This window comes from Dipodomys merriami, unplaced genomic scaffold (genome assembly GCF_024711535.1).
Source record: "Dipodomys merriami isolate MVZ:Mamm:240054 unplaced genomic scaffold, mDipMer1.0.p SCAF_44, whole genome shotgun sequence".
NCBI classification, from domain to species: Eukaryota; Metazoa; Chordata; class Mammalia; order Rodentia; family Heteromyidae; genus Dipodomys; species Dipodomys merriami.
The window spans coordinates 4,459,380-4,483,970 of NW_027206002.1; the positions used below are offsets into that span (position 1 = coordinate 4,459,380).

General features: G+C 52.7%; 1 protein-coding gene across 2 annotated transcripts in view; it reads right to left on the reverse strand.

Moving 5' to 3' along the window:
* Flt4 (fms related receptor tyrosine kinase 4) overlaps positions 1–21,876 on the reverse strand; it is a 43,368-nt gene extending 21,492 nt beyond the window's left edge. For both annotated transcript variants that reach the window (XM_069993855.1, XM_069993854.1), the window contains exons 1-10: positions 21,794–21,876; positions 7,541–7,637; positions 6,907–7,151; positions 6,598–6,710; positions 6,342–6,504; positions 6,014–6,153; positions 5,521–5,689; positions 5,117–5,234; positions 1,167–1,321; positions 924–1,086 (exon numbers count right to left, since the gene is read on the reverse strand). In XM_069993855.1, the coding sequence (XP_069849956.1) occupies positions 924–1,086; positions 1,167–1,321; positions 5,117–5,234; positions 5,521–5,689; positions 6,014–6,153; positions 6,342–6,504; positions 6,598–6,710; positions 6,907–7,151; positions 7,541–7,637; positions 21,794–21,851 (1,421 nt within the window). In that variant the 5' untranslated portion in view covers positions 21,852–21,876. The remainder of the gene's footprint in view (positions 1–923; positions 1,087–1,166; positions 1,322–5,116; positions 5,235–5,520; positions 5,690–6,013; positions 6,154–6,341; positions 6,505–6,597; positions 6,711–6,906; positions 7,152–7,540; positions 7,638–21,793) is intronic.
* Between the last annotated feature and the right edge of the window lie 2,715 nt (positions 21,877–24,591).

The following is a 24,591-nucleotide window of genomic DNA, read 5'->3' on the forward strand; positions in this document are numbered from 1 at the left end:
CTATGTGAAAGCTTTATGATTCTGTCCCAGGTTTGCCCACTCAAGGGGAGGGGCCAGCCCTGGTTTCCAGAGTCACCTCTTTTAGTTTTCCCTGGGACGCAATTACATCTCTAAAGGACTTCATTCTTCTGGGAGACAGGTGAGGGCAAGCTCCATCCTTGTGCCCAGTCCGGCCTGCTGTCATAGGACTGCTCAGGCAAGGTGAGGCCAGGAATTGCTTATGGCTAAATTAATATAGCTAAAAATGTCCTTATGACCCAAAGAAGTCTACAGAGTCCATGTAATTCCTATCAAAATGTGAGTGACATTCTTCACAGAAACAGGAAAAAAAAATCTTAAAATTCATCAGGAACTACAAAAGACCCCCAAATGATCAAAGCAATCTTGAGCCAAGAGAACAAATGTAAAGGCCGCCTGTTACCTGACTTCAAAGCTAACTTTCAAAGCTGTGGTGGTCAACACAACACTGTATTAACATAGAAATGGACATTGAGTGGGACAGAACAGAGAGCCCAGAAATAATTCAGAACATTGATAGCCAACTGGTTTTTGACAACATGATCAAGCACACACACCAGGGAAAGAATAGTCACTTCAATATGTAGTGGCAAGAAAACTAGATATCCATATGCAGAAGAATGCGATTCGATCATTGACAAAACAAGCGACTCAACATGGACGAAAAGATGGACATGGGAAGCTACTGGAAGAAAACATAGAGGAAAGACTTCATGACACTGGCCTAGGTGAGGACTGGATGCATAAGATCTCCAAACACAGGCAATAAAAGTAAAGATAGGGTTTGTATTTAAGAGAAGGGTTCCTGGCAGGGTAGAGAAAAGTTCTGGATGGCAAGAAAGGCCGGAGTTTACTCCCAGCTGAGGTTATAAAATAGAGGAGATTGGGGTTGGCTTCACACTCACAGGCTGCGCTGGGCAAAGGTCTTGCAGGGTGTCCAGGGCCTCCAATGCCACTGGATGCTCAGAGGTGGGGGTATCCCATAGGCTGTGCAGGTGAGGGTCTGGCGGCTGTGGCGGGAGTAGATGCTGGGGGAGGAGGCCTCCTTCTCGTGGATGTGGGGAGGTACTAGAAGCACAGACGGCTGCTCAGTGGTCCCTGCTTACCACAGGGACCCACTGGCCTGCCCGTCCTCTCTCCCACGTTACCATTCACAACCAGCTCCAGGCTGATGTTGCGCTGTAGGCCGGCTGCAGAGTTCCACAGAGCGAGGGTGTAGACACCCGCGTTGGCCTCCGTCACCTCCTTGAACACTAAGGCATGTGGACTGTGGCGCCCGGCCACTGCCTTTCTGTCCTTGTACCTGGCCCAGGAAGGGAATTCGGGGGCTGAATGGACCTCACCCAGCCCCAAGCTGGTACTCCTGCCCCCTCGAATTCAAATCAGTTCTAAGTTTTCCCTTAGGGGCTCAAGTCCATTCTATAATAGTGTATTTAGTGCTCTATTTGCACATAACCTACATCCACCTCTGTGAATATCTCAATCTCTAGAAGACTCCTCCTCCTCCTCCTCCTCCTCCTCCTCCTCCTCCTCCTCCTCCTCCTCCTCCTCCTCCTCCTCCTCCTCCCCCCCCTCCTCCTCCTCCTCTCTCCTTCTTTTTGGCCAGTCCTGGGGCTTGAACTCAGGGCCTGGGCACTGTCCCTGAACTTCTTTTGCTCAAGGCTAGCACGCTACCACTTGAGCTACAGTGCCACTTCCACCTTGTTCTGTGTATGTGGTACTAAGGAATCGAACCCAGGGCTTCATGCATGCTAGGCAAGCACTCTACCACTAAGTCACATTCCCAGCCTCTAAAGTTCTCCTGCCTGATACAGTGTTAGTGCTGGGTATGTAGTTATTACATGAGTATAAGGAATGAGGGCAAGACAGGGCACAAACGTCTACTCATGTTTGGTACAGACACTGATTTTTCTTTTCCTTCCTTCCTTCCTTCCTTCCTTCCTTCCTTTCTTTCTTTCTTTCTTTCTTTCTTTCTTTCTTTCTTTCTTTCTTTCTTTCTTTCTTTCTTTCTTTCTTTCTTTCTTTCTGTTGTGGGATTTGAACTCAGGGCCTGGGCTCTGTCCTTGAGCCCTTTTGCTCAAGGCTAGCACTCTACCACTGTGAACCACAGCACCACTTCCGGTTTTCTGGTGGTTTACTGGATATATGAATCTTACAGACTTTCCTGCCCTGGCTGACCTAAGACCACGATCCTTAGACCTCAGCCTCCTGAATAGCCACAATTACAGTTATAGGCCACACTGATTTTTTTCTAATGCTTTTAATCCCTGCTTGGCTAGATCTGAGGATGCAGAACATACACAGATATGGCCAACCCACATTTCGGCAGGAAGAGAAGGCCAAGGGGCCTGTCTTCATGGGCTAGGCCTGGGCGAATGGCAGCTCCAGCCAATATATATACAGGAAGTGCAGCCCACGAGGTAGCAATTGCCTGGCTCTCTGATTTCTGGTTCTGTCCTTTAGTGAACTTTCCAGACACGTAGCCTCCCCAGGATCTTTGTGCTTACTACAGCCTTTGCTTGGTCATTCTTTCCTGTAGTTGGTGATTTGCATGGCTCCTTCCTGCCTTAATTGGGGTTGGGGTATTCAGCTCATGGGAGAAGCCTGATGCCAGTCCTTCCTGCCTGTTCTGTTCAGCATACTGGGGATCAAGTCTAGTCCTAGCCTCACATATATTTGAATCCTTAGCCATGTCTGTGTGTTATCTCTCTCCTGCTACTGAGCTCAGGATCTCCATGAGAACAGGGGTTCTGTCCACACTCCCTTGACTGCCTGTACACAGGAATGTATCAGATATGTGCGATCGCTCCTTAGAGATTAGTTATGCCTGGCATTTCACGGGATGACTTCTCTTCCCAATGGAAAGAGAAAGGCCAGGTGTGGTGGGAAGGTTTTCATGGAAAAGCTATGCTGATAAGCCTATAAGCTGCCCCCTAGGATCAGGAATTTCTGGAATTCTTGCAGATCTGACTCTGTAGATTGAGTCCTCACTTCTGTAGATAATCCTGCCCTCTGGATACCGAGTATGATAAGCCACAGAGATATAGGGGAGGGGGGAGGAGGTAGATGCTGGGACCAACTGTGAAAGCAGCTGGAACTCAGAGAGGAGCGTGACTTTGTCTGGGGTCACAGCACGGCAAGGCTGTGCCTCAGTGGCCCCATCTGAAAATGGGCATTGTGGACATTCTAGGAGCTGAGGATGGACTCATCTGTCTGTCTCTGTTTGTCTGTCTGTCTGTCCACCAAACCTCTCACCATCCACTGATTCAGAATCATTTTCTTCAATGGTGGACAGTTGTATATGGGATAATGACTAGTCCCCTGGGGTAGGCTAAGCATTTTTTTTGACAGTTGTGGGACTTGAACTCAGGGCCTGGGCATTGTCCCTAAGCTCTTTTGCTTGTAGCTAGTGCTCTACCATTTTGAGCCACCATGCCGTTTCCGGTTTCCTGGTGGTTAATTGAAGATAAGAGTCTTATGGACTTTCCTGCCCCTGGCTGGCTTCAAACCATGATCCTCAGGTCTTAGCCTCCTGAATAGCTAGGATTACAGGAGGGAGCCACTGGTGCCTGGCTTAGGCTAAGCGTATCTGGGAGGCAGATGTTAGTCATGCGATTAAAGTCAGGGGCAGTGGAGATTTTTCTAGGGAAAATCTGTACTGTGATGTCACAAGCTGCCTGAGAACCAGGTAGGACCCCAGATGCAACAGTGATGGCCAGCTGCACCCCTCCCACACACCACACCACACACACACACACACACACACACACACACACACACACACACGAGACCCGGTCCTGCTGACCCTGGGGGACAGGGGACAGGACCTTGATAGCTCTAGAAGCCACACTACTTTGAACAATGCGCTCAGCTGCAGCGGTGTCCTCAGAACTCTGTCCTGCTATGCCTGGTGGTTCTATGCCCACAAACCTGTGACCTCAAAGGGTGGCCCCAAGGCTATCAGGCCTAGGGCCAGGGCATCTCAGGCCTTGACAGGAGGTATTTGTCTGCTTCTAGCCGAGGCCAGTGCAAGGGAGATTCCTGGGGCTCTGACTTGCCTAACACCAGAAAAAGCTGTTCTGCTGGATGGGAGGAGCCCCATCCTGGAAAGGAACAAGGTTCTCTGGCTAGATGGACAGTGCAGAAACCGCTCATAGGAGGCTTAAGACTCAGGCAGAGCTGGGTGCTGGTGGCTCACGCCTGTGATCCTAACTACTCAGGAGGTTGAAATCTGAGGATTGCGGTTCAAAGCCAGCCTGGGCAGGAAAGTCCATGAGACTCTTATCTCCAATAAACCACCAGAAAACTGGAAGTGGTGCTGTGGCTCAAGTGGTAGAGCATTAGCCTTGGGTTGAAGAGCTGAGGGACAGCGCCCAGGCCCAGAGTTCAAGCCCCACAACACCCCCCCCGGCCCCCCCCCCTCCCCACCCCCCCCACCCCCGGCTCAGGCAGGAATGGCCTTCTCCTCTTCAGGAGCACTCAGAAAAGCTCTCAGGTAGTACAGGGCAAGGCTGGAGCCTCCACTGGGGGGCTGTCTTCCCAGGGCCCTGGATACACCTGGCAGGGGAAATCTCACCCTCTCAGCTTGATTCCAGGCCTCCCAAGAGCTCCCTTGCTGAGCTCTATAATAATCTGCCAGACCCTTATGGCATTTCCAGACTTCTGGCTTGGAGTATCCTGGAGGAGGCCCCCCTCCTAGTTGGAAGGAGGCACCCTAAGAAACCCAAAACTGCCCTGCTGCAGGGCAGGCTCTGACTTTTCTCAGCATGCAGGGGGTGTGCGTGGAGAGGGTGTCCAGCTGGCAGGGCCTCGGGGATGCTAAGGGAATGCAGAAGTATTTAGATAAAAGCTCCTGCCGGGCCTTCCACACCACACATACCAGAGAGGCTGGTATTTAAATTGTTCATGGTTTAGCAGCCTGGTGGGATAACTTTTCCTTCTAGCTGGAATATCAGGTTGTGAGCAGGCCCTTCAAGAGATCTCTTCAGAGACTCAGAGACACTGCCCTTCTTTTCTCCTGGGATAGTTCTTGGGCTGGACCTGGCAAAGGAGCCAAGAGAGAAACCTAGGGGGTGGGGGCTTATGGGGGGGCCGTTACCATTGGAATTCCGGTGGGGGGTACGCCGACAACTTCACAGGCAATTTCACCAGTTCATCACCTGCTGTGGCCTCCACCACGGGTCCTTTGAGCCACTCCACGCTGATGAAGGGCTTTTCTGCCAGACAGGAGGCAGCAAGGTCAACCTAGGGCTGACCAGGGATTCCTAATTTTGCTCCCCTGCAGCCCCAGTTTCTTGGAGACTAAGGCTAGTACAAGCTGGGCAGGGCTGGTGCTCACATCTTTTCCTTCTCTCTAGCTGGACAGCCCCCACTCCACAGGGGCCTCTATAGGCCTGTCATCCACACATACACCAAGACCCTTGCTCACCCCAGGCCATGGTGGACTGCAGGCTGTTCCTGACACCTGCCCCCCTCCCTCCATGCCCCCCCCGCAGGCTGTACCATGCACGATGACCTCCGTGCTCTCTCGGAATCTCTGGATGCCATTGTTGGCCTCGCACACGTAGGGCCCCAGGTCGTGCTGGCTGACGTTGTAGATGGTCAGGATGCTGGAGAGTTCTGTGTGAGTCTGCTGGGAGCGCCGCTCAGGTACCCACTTACCCCGCTCTTCCTGCCCACACCCGGGGGAAGCCCAGGGTCAGCAGGGATGCTCTGGGCAGGACCACCCTCTCCTCCACCTCCTCCTCCACCCCAAGGCACACACACGCCTTGCCCAGCCAGCGGTGGTTCAGGAGGCCTAGCGCCAGAGTTTTCCTTGGAGTGGAAAACTTCCACATCATTAGGGTTCCTAGGGTTGTTATGTTCTTGGGTCCTGGGCCACAGACGGGCATGGGATATAACAGAGACTCCTGGGAACGGTGCTGAGGGGGAAGAGGAGGACGCCACAGCCACGGACAGGAAGGAGGACGGAGCCTGGCAGGGCTGCCAAACTCACCTGCTTCCCCGGGTAATCCCAGTCGAAGGTGACGCCCGAGTTGAACTCAGCCCACACGGTGCAGTTCAAGACCAGCTTCTCCCCAACCAGCAGCTCCAGTGACTTCTTAGGGAACAGCTGGATGTCATAGAGTTCATTGCCTGGTGACACACGCACAGTGAACTCCCAACCCTTTACGCTGACAACGCACAGGACCACCCATCGCTGCCAGGGGCGCAGACCTTAGGCATGCCCCCAGCTCTGGCTGTGACACTGGCTGTATACTGTCTCTTGGGAGCCCTGAGAAAGCCAGGAGCAGGTGAGGAGGGGGAGTGGCCACTCTTCCTACCTGTGATGTGCACCAGGAAGGGGTTGGAAAGGAAATCCTGGCCGCCCCAGGAGGTCTCACACTGCAGGTACAGGGCATCGCGCAGCAGCGGCGTGGGCACCTGCATGCCCCGGCGGTCATCCCACACCACCTCCTGCCCATCGGGCCGCAGCACCGAGTTTTGCTGGACAGACAGAGCGACAGTCAGTGCCTGGCTGCCTCCTCTCTCTTGGCCACTTTCCCAGGAGAGGAAGGGGGGCGGTGTCTGATCTCGTACCGAGCGCAGTGTGACGTTGAGGCCGGGGATGGACACCAGGCAGGGCACCCACATGGAGTCTTTCCTGTTGACCAGGAGTGTGTCAGGCTTGCTGATGAACGGTTGCTCGAAGTCTGAGGAGAAGGGATAAGGAGTTGGGAGGGCAGGGGTTCAGAGAATCGGTGGTCAGTGTTGTCCAAGGAGCAGCAGGGGCAGCCTCAGAGGACTGGGCAGTGCTGTTTGAGCTGCTTCGAACCAAGTGAAGTCCCATCCGGGTGAGTCTTGGCCACCAACCATCCCATCCACGGCCGCTGCCCCGGCCTGCCTCACCTCTCACAAACACGTAGGTGCTGGCAGCTGTGGTGCCCTCGATCCGGGCCTTGATGTATTTGTAGTAGCAGCGGTAGCTGCCTGTGTTGTTGGCGTGGGCCTCGGTCAGCAGTAGCACTTTGCAGTAGGGCCTGGCATCTGTGCCCTCACAGTCCCGTACGACCCCTGTGTCCTCGCTGTCCTTCTCTCCAGTGGCTGGTGCCTCCTGAGCTCCTGGCCAGGTCCACTCCAGGGGGTGCTGCCCACTGGCAAAGCATGGGAGAGGTCAGGAGGCCCTGAGGAGACTTCCTCAAGGGTCAAAAGCATCTCCATCACTCAGCTCGTCCCAAGATTGGGACACCATAGGGGCCTCTGCCTGGCTTCCAAGGCTCTGATTGGCCTGCAGAGAAGCCTGGGCGTGACATCATTCCTGAATGTGTGGGCTGGAGGCCAGTGAAGGCTGGGGGGAGATAGATGCAGGGTGGCCTAGGGTTTTATGAGTACAGGTGAGGGTGGGCGAGTGCAGGGTGCTTGTATCCACAAGGCCTCCAGGAATCTACAGTCCGGAAGCCCCACTGGGCCTGGAGGTCTCCCTACCCTGGGGAAAGAGCTATGTTCTGGGTTCTCAGCCACTACATGAAGCGCTGCCCAGTACCTGCAGGAGATGGAGAGGCTGTCACTCGTGTCGATGATGTACTGGTCCTCTGTGACGTTCAGGGTCGGGGGGGTCATGGAGTAGCCACTCACCAGGCCTGGAGTGGGAGACAGGGGTTAACGTGGCACTGGATTGAGTGCTCAAGAAAACTGAGCCGGCGCTGTTGGATTTTCTGGGGAATCCCTTTCCAGGGCAGAGGCCACAGGTGGTACAGCCTCATCTCCCTGTGTGCAGTCCCAATACAACCAGTAAGCTCCCTGCCTGGCCAGCGGGAGCCTCCCCCCAGTCCTCAGACTCAGCCTGGCCCCGTTTGCAAGCAGTGAACCCTGACCTCTAACCCTCAAGCTGCCAACGAAGAAGGTTTTAAGCTGGGTCCTATGCTAGGAGAAGCTTAAATCCATGAGATTCCCCCTCCTAACACTTCTGCCTGAAATCTCCTCTCTCCTGAATTCCAGACCGACACCCACTGCTTATGAGAGGGCTCCTGCGAATCTCAGGCCCTCCCAGACATACCCAGGCCTCAGCCTGGAACCCACCTCAGAGCTGTTCCTCAGCTCCACCAGCTGCTCCTCCACCCCACCCTCCATACAGACCCTATCTGACTGCCCCAGCCTCCTCTGAACTCTTCTCTGCCTACATCTTTCCCCCAACCCCTCCCCTCCCCCCCCACCTGCCCATCCTTTCCACGGGGCTCCTGCTCAGATACGCAAATAAACCTGCTTTTACCTGGCTGAACACCAGCCCTCAAGCCCCTGATGACTGGAGATCAATGGGGTGTATGGGGGGGGCAGGAACAGGCCCCTCTGTCCTATAGGATCCAACCCTGCTGTTCACATCACTCTTTGCTCAACGCCCTATTTCCTGCTTCCTGTGTGCGTGTTTGCATGTGCGCGTTGACAGGTAGAGGTCTTCTGCATGCTCAGGTCTGTTGGCTTCTGTGGGCCTGCAAGCCTGGGTGTGTGAATCTGGGTTGTGTGCGAGTGTGCATATTTGCTTATCGCTGACATGTTCTTTGGTGCATGCCCATGCCCATGGGGGGGATAGGATCCCTGTGTGTGTGTGTGTGTGTGTGTGTGTGTGTGTGTGTGTGTGTGTGTGTGTGTGTGTGTGTGTGTGTGTGTGTGTGTGTGTGTGTTGGGGGGGGTGAGAGCAGACCCTGGGGGAGGTCTAGGCCTGGAACTCTGGCAGATGCATCCTGCCAGGACTGTCCTGAGACAACAGGAAGGGAGGACTGTGTGGCTGGAGGCCCTTCCCTTCCCTCCCACCGCCCCCCCCCCCAAGTCCCTGTCCTCCCGGGCGGAGCACAGTTCACTCTTCTTTGCCTCCAGCCCCTTCCATTCCTACGGGGTTCAGAGCAGCCATTCCAGTCCAGTGGCTCCCAGCCCACCCCTGTCACCTCCTAAAGTCCTGCCCTGAAGCTAAGGGGACTCCGTAGCTGATCCCAAGTAATCTGACCAAAGGGTACCGGGACAGCTCACTGTACACCAAGAAAAACGTCACCAGTCAGTGCCCACTGGCTGCTCGCTTCTGATCACAATTTCTTTCATCCCTCCAGGTCAAACCCTCCGAGAGCTTCTGGAAAGGCCTTACCAAACATGGAGGACAAAAACAGCTGGGCGAGCTGCTGTTCCTAAGAGGGCAGCCTCTTACCTTCTCTATTCTATGTACTTCCATGCCCCCCGCACCCCCGCTGCCCCCAGGATTGCTCACAGCAGAATAGAAGAGCTACAGAAAGAAGGCTTCTCAGGCCAGAAAGGAAGCCCCAGGAGGGCACCAGTGAGCTGGGTTCCGAAGAAATAGTAGAAAGCAACTAAGGCCAGGCTAAGCAGGTATATAGACAAATGCGTGATGGAACTAGGAGCGATGGAGGAACCATGACACCCCCCACCACCACCACTGTATGGATGAGGTAGGGGTTAAAGAGCTGTGTAGGAGGTCCGGCCTGAAGACAGCATATGGGCATACAAGAGGTCTCTGGCTGCCAGCTAATGCTCCTGCCTAAGCCCCATGTGTGCCCTCAGTAAGGGAGAGAGGTCCCTGCCACGGTGAAGTCTGGGATGCTGTGTGAGCTGGCCCCGAGAGGCTGTCACTTTTCTCTGTAGCACACATCTGGGCACACCTCTAGTAATGGTCACCTACAGAACTGTGGCAGTTGCTGGCTCAGTTTTCTTGAGTGGTCCCTTTAGCTTCCCAGGTACAGCAGGTAAGCAGCCATCTTCCAGACACTTCCATTCTCTACTGTTTCAGCCATTGAAAGGATACAGGCCCTCTCACCAAACTTGCAAATTGCTAGGGATTTTTTCCCCTTCCATATCTTGAATCCTTTGCCTTCGCTTCCCCTTCTGTGGATCTCACTCTTTGGATCTGATTCATACATCTCTTCCCCATACAGTCAACACCACTGAAGCGACATCCTTCCCCCTCCCCCTCGTCCTCCTCCTCCTCCTCCTCCTCCTTCTCCTCCTCTTTCTCCACCTCCTCCTCAGAGATCCTGCTATTAGAACATAATCAGACTGCATTGTGCTTTCTACTTTTCTAAGCCCAAACCAAGCGATGTGGGACAAAGATTCAGGGCTTGGATTTAACAATAGTTGGATGGATGATAGATGGGAAAATAATGGATCATCCCACCCATGAATGGATGGATCAATAGGCCAGTGGGTAGATAGATAGAAGTGCGTGAGTGAATGAATGGATGGAGGGGTAGATGGATGAGTAGATAGATGGATAGGAATGAGTGAGGGTTGGATGGATGGATGGATGGATGGATGGATGGATGGATGGATGGATAAGGGAACAGAGCCAATAGGAGCTTCTTCCCAAACAGTACTATACCATCAAAGGAAGCTACATTCTTCCTTCAGGACCATTTATCCTGTTCGGCCTATCTCATGTACAACCTGGCTGGCTGAGGATACTACTTCCCCAGGGTTGCTTTTTTTTTTAATGCTCCACCCTCTCTCCACTAAAGCTGTCATCAGCCTCTCTCCAGATCACTTCCCTTCATTCTTTGCTGACTGTAGCTCTGACTGGCCATCCTCTTCCCCACCCCAGCTCATACCATTCTCCATGACTTCAACATCCACCTGATGACTCACCAGAACGCTGGCCTTCGAGATCTTCCCTCCTCTCCTCCCCCTCGTCCACTGGCTTCCAGAGGCACACCCTGAACACGGTCATCACGAGAAACCATCCCATCCCCCTGAATGCCTATCTCCCCATGTTTTCCTCTCTTTTTCCCTTCTCCTCTCCTGCCTCAGGTGTCCTCTTCCCCTACTAACTTCAGTCTTGTTAGATGCACCTGTTCTGATGCAGTGACCACGGACAGCCCATCACCCTGTCCCCCTGGCCTCCTGCCCTCTGTTCCAGCCCTTCAACACCACCATGCCACAGAGCAGCTCCACACAGCAGCGCAGAGCCCCTGAACACCGGCTGTGTTTGCTTTATTTCCTGCTAACAGACTCTCATTAAATGCACTTCCCTGTGTCCCTTCCTTCCTCTCGGCATTCACAACACACAGCATCCGATGAAGATACCTCATTCTACCCCCTCAGTAGCCTGTCAGGGCCTCTGACAACTCTGCTCCCAAACCAAAAATTCTCCAAAAATACTCAGCATCTCCTGACCCTGATACTCACAGATAATTCCTTTTTCTCTGGATCACTGATCTTTATGAGATCATCTCCCATCTTCAAAACAAAACAACTCCTTGATTTCCTACTCCCTCTGGCTACTGTTCTGTTTCCCTCTCACTTTATAGCCAAAGCTCACTTTTCTCATCCATAGGTGACACCCCTAATTTCATGATTTCTGGTGACCCCCCAATGCCACTGGTCCAGTGGGACTCCAGGGCAGATAACAGAATTTTCTTCCTTTGCTGGCTCCTGTAACCTCTCTCTTCCCTCAGCTTCCTCCGTCCCCTCAGCCCAACACTAATTCCTGTTGCTCCTTATTTTCTCTTCCCTATCATTCTTTCTCCCAGGGATCAAGATACCTCTGGATCTCTATCTCCAACATAGAGCTCTTGTCTCAACTCAGCCCGAGGCATCTAGCTGACCAATCTGGAATTCCCACAGACACCACAAGTTCTATATTCCTAATGCTAACATCCAGATTTGATAGCCGCCATCTCCCTAAATTGAAAAAAGATTCTCTGTGGATTGCCATCTTGGCCTTCTCAGCCCGTCCATTTGCCACAAAGCCTGGCAGGCTGGGTATAGCCCACGGCTGGACCCCTGTTCTTTTTCTGCAGGGAGGGGAGAGGACAGAGGGCAGAGGGCTAACAACAGCATTTGCCCCAACGTGGCTTGCTGAGCCTGCTCTGGCCTCCACTTCCAGTGCAGTTGTGATTGTTAGTTTAAAACGACAAAGAAGTCCTATCTATGACTTCCCTATGCACTTCTAGAGAAATCCAGACACCTGACAGAGATCTGGCCTCTGTGCAGCTGTATACACTCTCTCTGTCTTTCTGTCTCTCTGTGTCTCTCTCTGTCTCTGTCTCTCTCTCATGGCCCACCCATGTTGCTCTGCATCATGTCTTTCCCACCCCCAAGGTCTTCACATACACCTGTTATCTTGATATGCTTCTCCTATGATCTCCGCACAGCTGGCTTTTGTCTCAGCTTAGGATCTCATCCTTACAAAATCTAAATGTCCTCTTCAGGCTCCATCTCTGCCTCATGGTTACTTGCCTTATTCTGGCTACACCTGGTAAGATTCAATTTTCTTATGTTTATCCATGTCTTGTACTAGCAGCAAGTTTCCATGGTGCCAAGATCAAGACAGTTCTGTTTTCTATCCCACTGCATGCCTAGTTCCAGCACCTAACACAGAGCAAAGATTCAATACATACTTGTTGCATGAATAAATGGTTGGTTGGATAGGCAGATGCTGGACACAGTTGGGAATAATCATGGATGAGTGGATGGATGGGTAGATAGATAAATGGACAGATGGAAAGGATGGATAGATGGAGCATCAGATGGTTGGATAGGTGCGTGGAGAGATAAATGGTACATCAATGGGCAGAGGGATGGAATATGGTTAACCAGATCTCTGAGGTCTTTCTTTGGGTTGGAACTGGGTCAGACTCCATTGTGCCTTTGGAAGAGGTTATTTCCAGCTTTGAAGGTGAGGCTCCCTGCTGACTGGATGAAACATCTGACTGCTAAACAGTTGGGTATATTTGGCCCAGAGGCTCCATGACTGCCCAGCCCCCACTCACCAAAGGCGCATCCTTCCTGCCTGGCTGTTGTCTGTCTCTACTGTCTCTTCCCTTCCCGCAGCAGGAAGCATTGTCATCCTGGCCTCTGCCACGCTCCCCCTGCCTTCCTGTTCCTGGCCCCCGGGAACTGGCTTCTTCCTTCCCCTGGCCAGCAGGGCAGTGGCCCTGTAAACTTGCAGCAGAGCAGTTGGGGCAGGCGCCGGGCCGAGGTCAGCAAGGCCAGAGTGCACACCTCCTCTACTCTGTGCTGTCAGCAGCCCTGTGACACCCCCTTGGCCTTGAGCCCCTCGGGAATCCTGCATCAGCCATAGGCGAGGAAAACTGTGGGAGCAGCATACAGGAGGGCATCACCGTCCCCCTGGGGGTGGGGGGAAATAGCATGCACACCTTTAAGCCGAGACCATGTATCAGGAGCTCCTTTCTTGAGAAACTTACGGGGAGGGGGCGGAATTCAACCCAACATAGGAAGTGGTGCTTCCAGAGAGTGAGGCTTAATTTCATCTGTGCATGAATTCTATCCAGATGGGCCCAGAAAGGCTTTGCTAGGAAAACATGAATTGTCTCCATGGAAGGAGACAGGCAAGGTTGGAAGTAAAGGAGGGGACAGGTGTACTCCTTTATGAATGTGCCCTTGGGAATCTTCAGAGATGGATAAAAGGACTTGGTCCCCTTTTGTAATGAGAGTAAGGATGAGGCCTGGGCTGGAGGGGTTTTCTAGGAGCTGTGTCTACACTGATCATTAAGTTCACAGGGAATGGCCAAGCCCAGGTCCCAGCACAGAGGGTTCATGGAAGCTGGAAACAGAGAAGGAGAAGTCAGCTGGTACATTTTTGGAACCTCCTCCTCCATCCGCTCATGTTGCCAACCTGAGTACAGGCCTCCCGGCCTCCCAGCCTCCTGGCCAGCTGGGAACACCATTCCGCCCAAAGGGGGATACTGGGGCTTCAGGACCCCTTTCCTGGCTCCTCCCAGCTATGCGGAGGTGTGCACGGTTTCCAAGTGGTGTCTGTTCCAGCAATCTTCTGCCCCGCCACTTTCCTGGCTGGTTTCATCTCCCAAAGCTTCTGCTGAGCATAAGAGGTGCTTGCCTAGCCCCCCCTCCTGGGCTCATGCTGTGTCCACTGTCCTTCCTGACAGGTGTCTGTGCCTGGCAAACTGCAGATCCTACTTCAAGGGCTGTACAGCCTGCTCTCACCTCTGGGGCTCAGAGCAGTGACCCTATTTCTGATCCACGACCCAAGGAAGGGTTGTGTCATCTGGTGGCTCTGAGATATCATCAGTCCATGGTTGGGCTCCCAAATCCAATATGGTGGACACAAGGTTGCCATCAGAATCATTTAGTAGTCAGTCCTCACTGGGCATGGGTCCTCTTCACCCTCTCGCTGAGGGTGGGGCGCATTGTTCCTTAGGCCAGTTAAGGGGTTGGGGAGACCTGCCCCAGTGCCTTCTTTTTACTCCTAAGAACGAGTCAGCAGACCCCCCCCCCCCCCACCAGGGAAGCGCCATGTGTATTCTGGCCTGAGACTCCAGAACTTAAGAGTCAGGCTCAAGTGGCCATGAGTCCTTCACTTCCAGTCTTCAGGACTAAGATGACAAGAGCAGAGTGGCTATTCCTGATACAGACTCATAGCCTCCAGATCCTGGCTAGTACCTTCTCCCCATCACCTCCACGAGCAATTCAGTACCTCTCCCTAAGGCCCAGTTCTTCCCCTTGGGAGGTGTAGATGGTAAGATTGCTGGGAATCACAGACCCCCACATAACCACATTAAGAACCACTGCAAGTTCAGAATACACGGTCACCAAACCAGTCGCCATCACCTGCCAGCTGAGCACTTAAGGGCAGTTTCTGCATCTCATGGTGAGCCAGCGCTGGGTAAGAATGTGGAGGTAGGGGATCAGGGTTGAGACTTCATGTGAGCTACAATGGGTTTTATAGACTAAATGGAGATGTGCTGGCCCAGGAGGTAAACACTGATTCTTCTAGGCTAGAGGGCTGTGTGCAAAAGCCAGCGTGGAGGTAACCACAAGAAGCATGTGGATAGAACAGATAAAGAGTAACCTGTGGAGTGAGAAGGCCACAGAAAAAGGCCCAGGGTTGCAGGCCCAGCCTCAGGCCTCTGTCCTGCTTCAACCTCACCCTGTTATCTCTTCACCCTCTAAGCCAGCTCCTCTGCAAACTAACCTCAGTGGACCCTGCTCTAAAGCTCAGATCACAGCCAGGCCTTGGAGGAGAGGGGAACAGAGAGACAGGCCACACAGATGAGTCCACTGATCCGCTGCACACGTCCTAAAAAGAACAACACTTCCCAGGTTGGAAAGGATGTGGACAAACAGGCATTCATACAATTAAACAAAACAACTTGGTCCACTTTGACCCCCAAATTCTGCTTATATGGATGCATCCTGTTCTAACAACAAGAACAAATGCATGCCTAGCATTTTTCTGTGTGCCGGTGCAGTCTCACACGCCTTTAATACTCTCCCCCCCCCACCCTCCACATACCCCCAAGTAGGGGTTATTACTACACATTGTGATCATATGAGCAACCCAAGACACACAGAGACCAACTGGTCCCAAATGACATTACCAATAAGACTGTCTTTGGGTGGGAGTTTGTGAAAGGGGGGGTAAACCCTGCTCTCCCTTTCCGTAGGTTGGCTGTCCAAGTGATGATCATTTCATGAAGTATGGGCTTTGCAGACGGAGTAGGAGCCTGTTGGGCCAACAGGAGGGGCACCAAAGGACAGGGTGGCTTTGCTCTCAACCCATTCTCTCCCTTGCCATGCTCGTAGATCACTTTGCACCCACAGGGTTCACCTGGCAGAGGACACATGCTGGCCCGATGGCCACCCTTAGCTATCTTGGGAGCTGCCCCCCCTCTCCAGTCTCTGTCCTCTTCACCCTACTATTTGGATAGCCTCCATACACTTCCAGGTGTCTCCACTGGCGCAGTTCTGATCCAGTGGTCAGATCTCTCCAGAACCAAAGCCCCGCTCTGAGCTCTCTGTGGCCTGAGTAGGATCTGAGCATTCCCTTGCCTTCCCCATCCCCAGGGTCCCTTCCAGCCCCTCCATTTGCCATCTTCGTAGATCAGCCTCCTCCTCTACTCTGATAGGCCGTCCCCAGTGCCACCACCTTAGGGTCACGCGCCGAGGCTCCCCTCCACTGGACTCTTACCCTCTCCTGCGGCATCTTGGAGTCTGGCTTTATCACACTCGACAATTCCTTAGCTCAAGGTCAAGGGCTATCATTTGTCTTTTCCTTCTCACCAAGGACTTGGGGAGGGCTTAACCCATGACCGACTCTCTGGGGAATCCAAGGGAAAGAAAGAAGCACCATGCCGAGTGTGTGGGCAGGTGTAGAGGGGAGGGAATCGGTGCCAGACAGAGGCGGACACTCTGGGCTAGAACTAGACCTGAGGGAAAGAAAGATGGTGCCATAGTTTGGGGCATGGTGGAGACATCAGGTAGCAATGTTCAGTGTTAGAAATCTGTGACCCTACCTGCCTATCTTTCTAGGGTTTTTGGCCCTTCCTTCCTTCCTTCCTTCCTTCCTTCCTTCCTTCCTTCCTTCCTTCCTTCCTTCTTTCTTTCCTTCCTTCCTTCCTTCTCTCTTCCTTTCTTTCTTCCTTTGGTTGTGGGACCTGAACTCTGGGCCTGGGTGCTGTTCCTGAGCTCTTCAGCTCAAGGCTAGTGCTCTACCACTTTGAACCCAGCACACTTCCAGTTTTCTGGTGGTTTATTAAAGAGTCTCACAGACTTTCCTGCTTGAGCTGGCACTGAACTGCAATCCTCAGATCTCAGCCTCCTGTGTAGCTAGGATGACAGGCGTGAGCCACCAGCGCCTGGCTGAGCCTTCTTTTTCTTATTCCTTTGGTATCTCTGCCATCGGAGACCAAACTCCAAGACATCTGCCACCTCCCTGACTGAAATCAATTTACCCCTAACATCTAACATTTCAACCTCTGATCTTAATTTCAACCCTCTGATCTTCATTTCCTAATCTGCAGAATAGGTACAATGACACTCATTACCACAAGGTTAAAATTCCCACATTTCCTTGTTTGAAACAATTGGATGAACCATCTTACACCAAAGTGTAACTAACAACTAGAAGCTCTAAGTTTGAGTGTGTATGTGTAGTGTGTGTGTGTGTGTGTGTGTGTGTGTGTGTGCATGAGTGAGCATGTGTGTATACCTGCATACTCATAACAGTATAAAAAAGAGAATTTACTGTGCAGAATTTAGGCAAACTGAGACCAGGATCCCCAGTTAGGTGAGGATAAAGGGATTCCTTCAGTATACTTGAAAGCCGGAATTCTGTGTTCTTGGGGCACACCTAGAATGGGCATGAAATCCTTCCAGCCCTTGGTGCAACCTTCCATTTGGAGGCTAAGGCTGTCTTCCCGAAGCTTCCTCGGGAGTCTGTCTGGAGTAGGAAAAGGTCCTGGTAATTGGCTAGAGCTCAGTAGGTACAGGCTGGGTGCATGTGGGTTTAGGGTTGTCCTTGGGCTCCAGCAAGGACCAGCTTCTGTAGTTCAAGAATCTGGTCCCTATCTTTGAAGGTGGGGACACTGAAGGGTGGGATCTGTGGTTTTTGGATGTGTGGCAGTCCTATGGCTTGAACTCAGGGCCTGGGTACTATTCCTGAGCTTCTTTTGCTTGAAGCTAACACTCTACTATTTCAATCACTGCTCCACTTTGTGTGTGAGTGGGGGGGGAAGGATTCGTTTATTGGTGATGAGAGTCTCAAGGACTTTTCTGCCTGGGATGGCTTCAAACTGTGATCCTCAGATCTCAGCCTTCTGAGTAGCTACAGCCACCAATGCCTGGCTCTCATCTGTGTTTCAGAGCTACGAGTTAGGCTAAGCAGGAAGACACAAGCCAGGAAGATGTTGTGCGGTTGGTACTGCTAAGGAAGGAGAGCAGGGATGGATGGGCTGGGAAGGTGGGCTGCCTCAGTACCCCGTGGGGGTGTCAAAGAGGTGAGAGGTACCCTAGCAGGTGCTGAGCACTAAGCTCAAGGCAGCTGTGCCAGGCCATTGCCCTGGTCTTGCTGGGGTCAGGTCTCTGCTCACCAGCAGCAGCCTGAGCAATGTTATCAATGAGCCCAGCTGGCTCAGAGGTGGCCCCCCAGCACGGCTAAATCGGGGCCACCGGCTCCTGCCACAGGAAGAGGGAAACGCAGGCAGGATGTCCTCTTCTGTGGCCGACAAGTCCTTTCCCATGAACCCCTGCTGACCTTGCTGGCCACGTGGCGGGGGCTCCTCTACTTGCCACCCAGACCTGTGTGTCTGTCCAGTCCTAGTTGTCTTCCCCCTTCCCCCACCATCCAAGGGGGAGAGGGGCTGGGCAAAGGAGAGGGGGCGTGTCCACTGTCCACCCCGCCCACAGCGGGGCAGAGCAGGCACCTGACCCTCCCACAGCACCTTCCTGCTCCCAGACTGGTCCCCTCCGCTTGACCGGAAAACTGAGATCCCAGAGGAAGCCAGTGTCTGAAAAGGATCGAAAGGCAGGAATCCCTGCCTCCAAGTGGGACGTGTCTGAAGCTTGTCTGTCACAGAGTGCGAGAGGTTCTTTGGATCCCTCTCCCTGCCCATCTGACACTCCTGGGCCATCTCAGAAAACGGTGGCACACAGACCCAGGTGCAGAGAGATCTATCTATCTGCTCCATGTATGAAAATAGCCAAACATGAAGCAGGAGGGGCCAGCTAGACACAGAGAACTTCCTTCCTCATGCTAGGACCCTACTTAATTTCCCTGGTCTTCCTTCTGCCCCCATTACATTAAATGGAAAGTCCTGAAGGCCAGACTTCTCCATATTTGATTCTCCTTTTGGGGGATCCCCATCTGATAAGTGATCACATGATCCACCCTTTCTCTTAAGCCAGAAACCTGGCATTCTTTCTATCTTCCCACCAACCACTGGATCCATGGGTCCATCCTGGCTACTCAACCCCAGGCTCTAGCTTCATCTGATCATTCACTTGTCCCGACGATGCAACAGCTGATGTTTGTATGTCTGAGCCTTTAAGGGGTTCTTTGCCCAGCTTCTAACTCCCTTCCTTGAAATCTGCAGACCCCTCAGTGGGAAGGGACACTCTTCCTGTGCTGGCTTCCCAGCTGGGCTTCCCAGGGACCACTGAGCAAATTCATCCCTGGGCTACAGATGTCTGGCTGCCACATCAAGAAACCCTGCAGGCCAAGGCCCATTCTGAGGAGGTCGCCATGGCTGGTTGGCTTGCACAGAACTGGCATACTGGGGGAGTTCAGTGGACTGTCCATTATGATACCTTGTGTGGGCCTGCCTGGGTGAGGGGGGAGGACAGTGTGCACTGGAAAGGAAACAGAACCCTTCAGCCATAGTGGCTTCATGCTGTAGGCATGGTGGCTTGACCAGCGGCGTGGACATTAGCATGCCTGCAGAACTGGACGAGGGCCAGCAGGTCCATAGACACCAACGAAGCAGACCCAGCCCCCATATTCTTCTGGCACCTACTTGCATCCCCGCTCCCTTCCTACTCTCCTGGCTTGGGTGAGGGTTGAGGAGTAAAGAAAGCAGAGAATTGCATCGGCCAGGTGAGATTCAAGCCATGGCAGGGGTGTGTCCTCAGGTCAGGCTCATGTCCCTTCCCCCCCCCAAAAAAAAAATCTCTGCTACTTTCTCTGAACATCCCAAGCTGGCTGCCCACTGTCTAGAGATGAAGCCCCTCCCTTGAAGTCCTCAAAGATGAAAGTTCTTGAGTATGTCATTTACCACCTTTCCTATCAATGGCGTCAGACTGTGGGCTGAACCTTGAAGTCCCGCCCAGGTACATGCGCAGAGTGTTTACCAACCTGTTCACTGCAACTCAGAGGGAAACTGAGGTGCAGGGAGGGAGGGGCAAAGGAGAGTCCAAATCACACAACACGGACTGGGGAAGGGGATGGCCAAAGCAAGCAAACAAACAAAAGCAAACCATGATATTCTATAGTCTTTAAAGGTTTCTCACCAGGCTTCCATTCTGGTTTTCTTGGTACTTGATTGAATTTAGGATTGCTGAGGCTTCTTCTGCAGGGCTAAGGATACCATCCAGTGTCTCCTGCCTACTAGCAAGCGCCTACCACTGAGCCACTGAGCTACACCCCCAGACTCTCCCTTGGGGGTTCGTGTTCCTGCTGGGAACTCCTGGGTCCTCTTCCACCCCAGGAGTGGGTGGAACAAGGTACAGAGCTCACAGGGACAGGGTCTCTGCCATCAGTGTTATCTTTCCGCCAGTCATAGTCACGTCCAGTCTGGGACACCACTCCTAGCAAATACCCTTTCTCCCCTTCACAGCTGGGTTTGGGATACGTGGCCAGTGCTTACTGAAGAGATGGCTTCCCTTCCCTGCCTCCCACCTCCCACTCACGTTGGCATCCCTTCGTTCTCACACCTGCAGGCTGTTCCTGTCTCTCTGCAAGCCCCCCTTCCTCTTAGATCTCCTCCCCCAGGGTCCCCACACTGCTTCCTCTCCAGCTACCCCAGTCCAACCTTTATCCTGAGCCTCAGATACGACATGCAGCTGTTTGTTGCACGTTTCCTGGGCAGTGGGGGAGGTCTTCCATTCTTTACCTCTGCGGTTCAATCACGCTTCCATTCTCTCCTCTCCCCCCCACACTCACTCACTCAACAAACACACACTGTGCAGCAGAGAGAGACTGGTCCTGAGGCTGGATGCAAGGGATAATCTAGGGAGCCCAGTGCTAGTGGTACATGCCTGTAATCTGAGCTAGTCAGGACGCTGAGATCTGAGGATCATGGTTTGAAGGCAGCTTGGGCAGGAAAGTTTGGGAGACTAAGTGGAGGTGGATGGAGTGGCAAAGCACCAGTTTTAGGGAAAGTTTAGGGACAGCCTTCTGGCCCCAAGTTCAAGTCCTAATGTCGGCTTTTCTGTCTGTAAATTGGGCCTCATACTCTGGGATCGGAAAGGATAGAAAGAAATCGGAAAGGGTAGAGTATGCAAAGCCAGTATTCAGCTTCTATGGAGTGCAAAAGCAACTGATCATTCCGGCCCCCCCCCCCCAATCTCTCAGCATTCCTCCAATGAAACACACAGGGCTCTGTGATGCCCCCTCCGCCCTGATCTCTCTAGAGTGATTTCCAGCTCATCCTCCCCTCTCTGCCTCTTCCTTCCTGATACCTCCATCCAACCCCTCGCTTCCTCCTTCTCCTCCGCTCTCCCTTCTTTCCCGTCCTCGCTCCCTGCCAGAGACAGATCACCAATTCACACCTAAACCGTTCAGTCCTGTGCGTCTTGATCCTTTTGCGCCATAGTCCGGGCTCCTTGGGGCTGGCCTTCAGGGCTCCTGGTCAGTCACATCCCAAGTGAACCCTCTCCCTTCACTCAAGATTATTGGCCTTTTCCCGGCTTCCGTATCTTATGACCTCTCTGTACATCACCTTCATAATAACATTTAATTAAAAATAAAAAAGCTTGGCCTTGGATTCCAAGTTGCTCTTGCACAGTTAACCCTGAGCTCTGCCTGTCTGAGCTGGGGGGGAGGAGGGGGAATGGATTTGGGGTCCACGGATCTCTGCAGTCCTTGGCCTAGAGAAAGTGGGGCGCCAAAACCTCAGGGTCCTGGACAGGAGAAGTGCGGGGCGAAGGGTGTCCCGGGCCCCGGGGTGTGTGTGTGGGGGGAATGGGTGCCTCGGGGTACCTGGGGAGCGGGGTGGGGTCGGGAGTGCAGCGCCTGGTCTCAGCCAGGAAGCCTGAGAGTATCCGATCTCCCAAGGCGCAGTCTCCCCGCCACCCCCTCCGCTCACCCCCGTCCCTGACCCGGCTGCAATCTCTACCCGCTGTCCCAGGGACCGGGCGAGGCGGGAGGGGAAGGTAGACCCATCGGGCGTGCGCACCCTCCAGGCTGCCCGGTCTCCTGCCTGCCGTCGGCGCGGAGTCCCCCACCACTGGCGCACAGCCTGGGGAGGGAGGGAGGGACGGAGGGAACACCCCCCCCGCCCCCAGTCCCGGGACCAGCAGTGGACTGGCAGCGCCCCGTGCTCACCGTCGAGGAATCCCAGGCAGAGCCACAGGCGCAGGCACGGCGCGGCGAGCCGCGGCATCTCCGGCGGCGCGGGTCTCCCCGGTAGCTTCTGGGCTGGCTGGCAGTGTGATCGCAGGCTGGACCGGCGCGCGCGCGGGCGGGCGGGCGGGCGGGCGGGGCCCGGACGGGGCGGCGGGGCTTAGGGGTGGGGCAGGGGGGCGGAGCTGGAGGGAGGGGGGAGAGAGGCGGGCCGCGGTGGCTTTAGACCGCCCCTCGCCCCTCTTTCTGCCCCTCCCAAGCCCGCCCCGCTCCTTCTTTCCCACCCCGGGGGCGTCGAAGGTGCCCAAGTGCAAGTCCCCGAGGCGACTCCTGCCGTCCCGTCCCTCCCGGGGGTGGGGGCGCAGGATGTAGGGAGAAGACAAGGTGGAGAGGGGAGGGTTCCCCGTGTGAACTGGGACACGCGTGGACCGAATGGATCCCGCGTGTGCTCTGTGTTTTTCTCCCAAGTCTCCTGCAGTTTTCTTCCAGGGACTACACACCCTCGGTGGAGAGAGTCAGCAGAGGCAGAGCGGCCGCGCGTGGAACCTGAAGAGCATCACGCGTGGGGACATGGCCTGGGACCTTCCCTCCCCCCCCCCCCCCCCCCGCATCCTGGTAACCTCCTCCCAGCTGTGCGCTGCAGCTGAGCACCACAAATTCAAAAGAAGAACAAGAAGAAGAAGGCACCCTCCTCCCAGCCTGCCCCACGCTGAAAGGTCCGGCCTCTGGCTTCAGAGCTCTGAGCTCATGCACAAGTCTTTTTAAAATCAGGTGGCACTTGGTTTTCTGAATTGGCATAACCCTCCCGCAGACATCCTCTCCCTCCCTTCCTTCCTCCCTCCCAATCTCTCTCCCAATCTCTCTGTCTCTGTCTCTGTGTCTCTCTCTGTCTCTGTCTCTGTCTCTCTCTCACACACACAGTTGCATCCCTAGAATTTTTCTTATTTAAAAAACTAAAGCCACCTAACCGTAACCCTCTGCGTACATCACCTTTAGAATAACATTAAAAAATTAAAAATTACCAAGAAAAGATCCCAAAGCCGAGCGCTAGTGACTCACGTCTATAACCCCCGGCTACTCAGGAGGTTGAGATCTGAGGATTGCAGGGAAAGTCTGTGAGACTCTTGTCTCTGATTGTGCTGCAAAAAGCTGGAGGCAGAGCTGTGGCTTAAGTGGTAGATCACTAACCTTGATTGAAAAAGACAAGCCAGAGTGCAGGGCCCTGAGTTCAAGCCCCAGTACCAGCAAAATAACCATGATGATGATGATCATGATGATGATGATGATGATATGTCCCATGGCTGTTTCAACCCCTCTCTTCTGTGTTTACAGACTCCAATCATGTGTTTTTTTTTATGCCATTCCACAAGTCAAGTCCATCCTTGGCCCCAAACCAAGACCAGATTGTTAATAACCATTACCAGCTTTCTCAAGTGCAAGAATTGAATCTATTAAGCTGTATGTGATTTCATTAGAAATGTGAAGTTTAAAGCAAACATTTATGTCCCAACAGGAGATGTGCAATAGCTTTGACATTCCAGAAGCTTCTCCTACTTCCTTTCACAAGCCCTTCGCTAACCTCAAAAGGTGTCCAGGATGAAGTATCTTGATTTTATCATTTCCCTGATTTTTATTCTTTTATTCCCCAAATACATGTTTTGCTTGGGTCTTAGCCCAATTTAAGTGGATTCATGTCATGGGTATTTTTAGTCATAATTTGCAAGATTCTTTTACCTATTGCTATAATGACTTATACTTTGCTTATTTTCACAGCCACCAGGTTTTCCATTGTTTGATATGGTATGATTAATTTGTCTGCCTACTATTGATGGAACTTTGAATTTTTGCCAGTTTCTATCTTTTGCTACTCTGAACATTCATGCATGTGTTTTCTGGTGTACCTGAGCCTCTCTCTCACACACACACAAATGCACCTAAACACACATGTTCACACATGTGTATATATTTATGGTAAAATTGGTAGGTATGTGTGCCTTCAACTATAGAAGAGTGCTATTTTTCCATTGTAGTAGATTTGTATTAGCGTGTCTCATTATGCCACAACATGCCATTAATTAGCCTTTCCTTAATTGTCATTGAGGTTGATGGTAAATGGACAATTTGATCTCAAGCCTTTTGTTCTCTTATTACTGCCCATTGTCTGTCTATTTCTCTCATTGATTAGTAAGGAGTCTTTTATGTTTTCTGGGCATACAATTCTTTGTCAGGTCTCATTATTACAGTGTAACAATGACTTCCAAATGCCGTGATGCAAAACAAGCAGCAATGATTTTCTTTTGCTCATGTTTCAGAGGATCAGAGATTGGAGAAGGGCTTGGTTGCATAATTCTTATGTGGGATGTCTCCTTTGGTTTTGTCATCTGTCTGAAATCTTGACTGGATTATATGTCTGCTAGATGATGCTGACTGCCATCTGGAAGCTCAGCGAGGTCTGTAAACAGGTGTGCCCACTTATGGTCTTTCTACCATGACAATTCAAGGTAGTTGAACTTCCTGTGCTGCAACCAACTTCACAAGAAGAGCATCCAAAGTGAGCGTCCCTGGAAGATCTCATGGTAGTCATGAGATCTCAAAAGATGTAGTCAGGAGAAGAAATAATATTTCTTATAATGATAAATAGTATTATTATTTCTCCAGAGGAAATAATCCCCATTCTTGATAGTGATGCGCAAGGTCACCTTGCAGTAGAGTGCGTAACATGGTAGATATTCTAGAGACCATCTTTGAGGGACACACTTGACCTCAAGGTATGACAGATT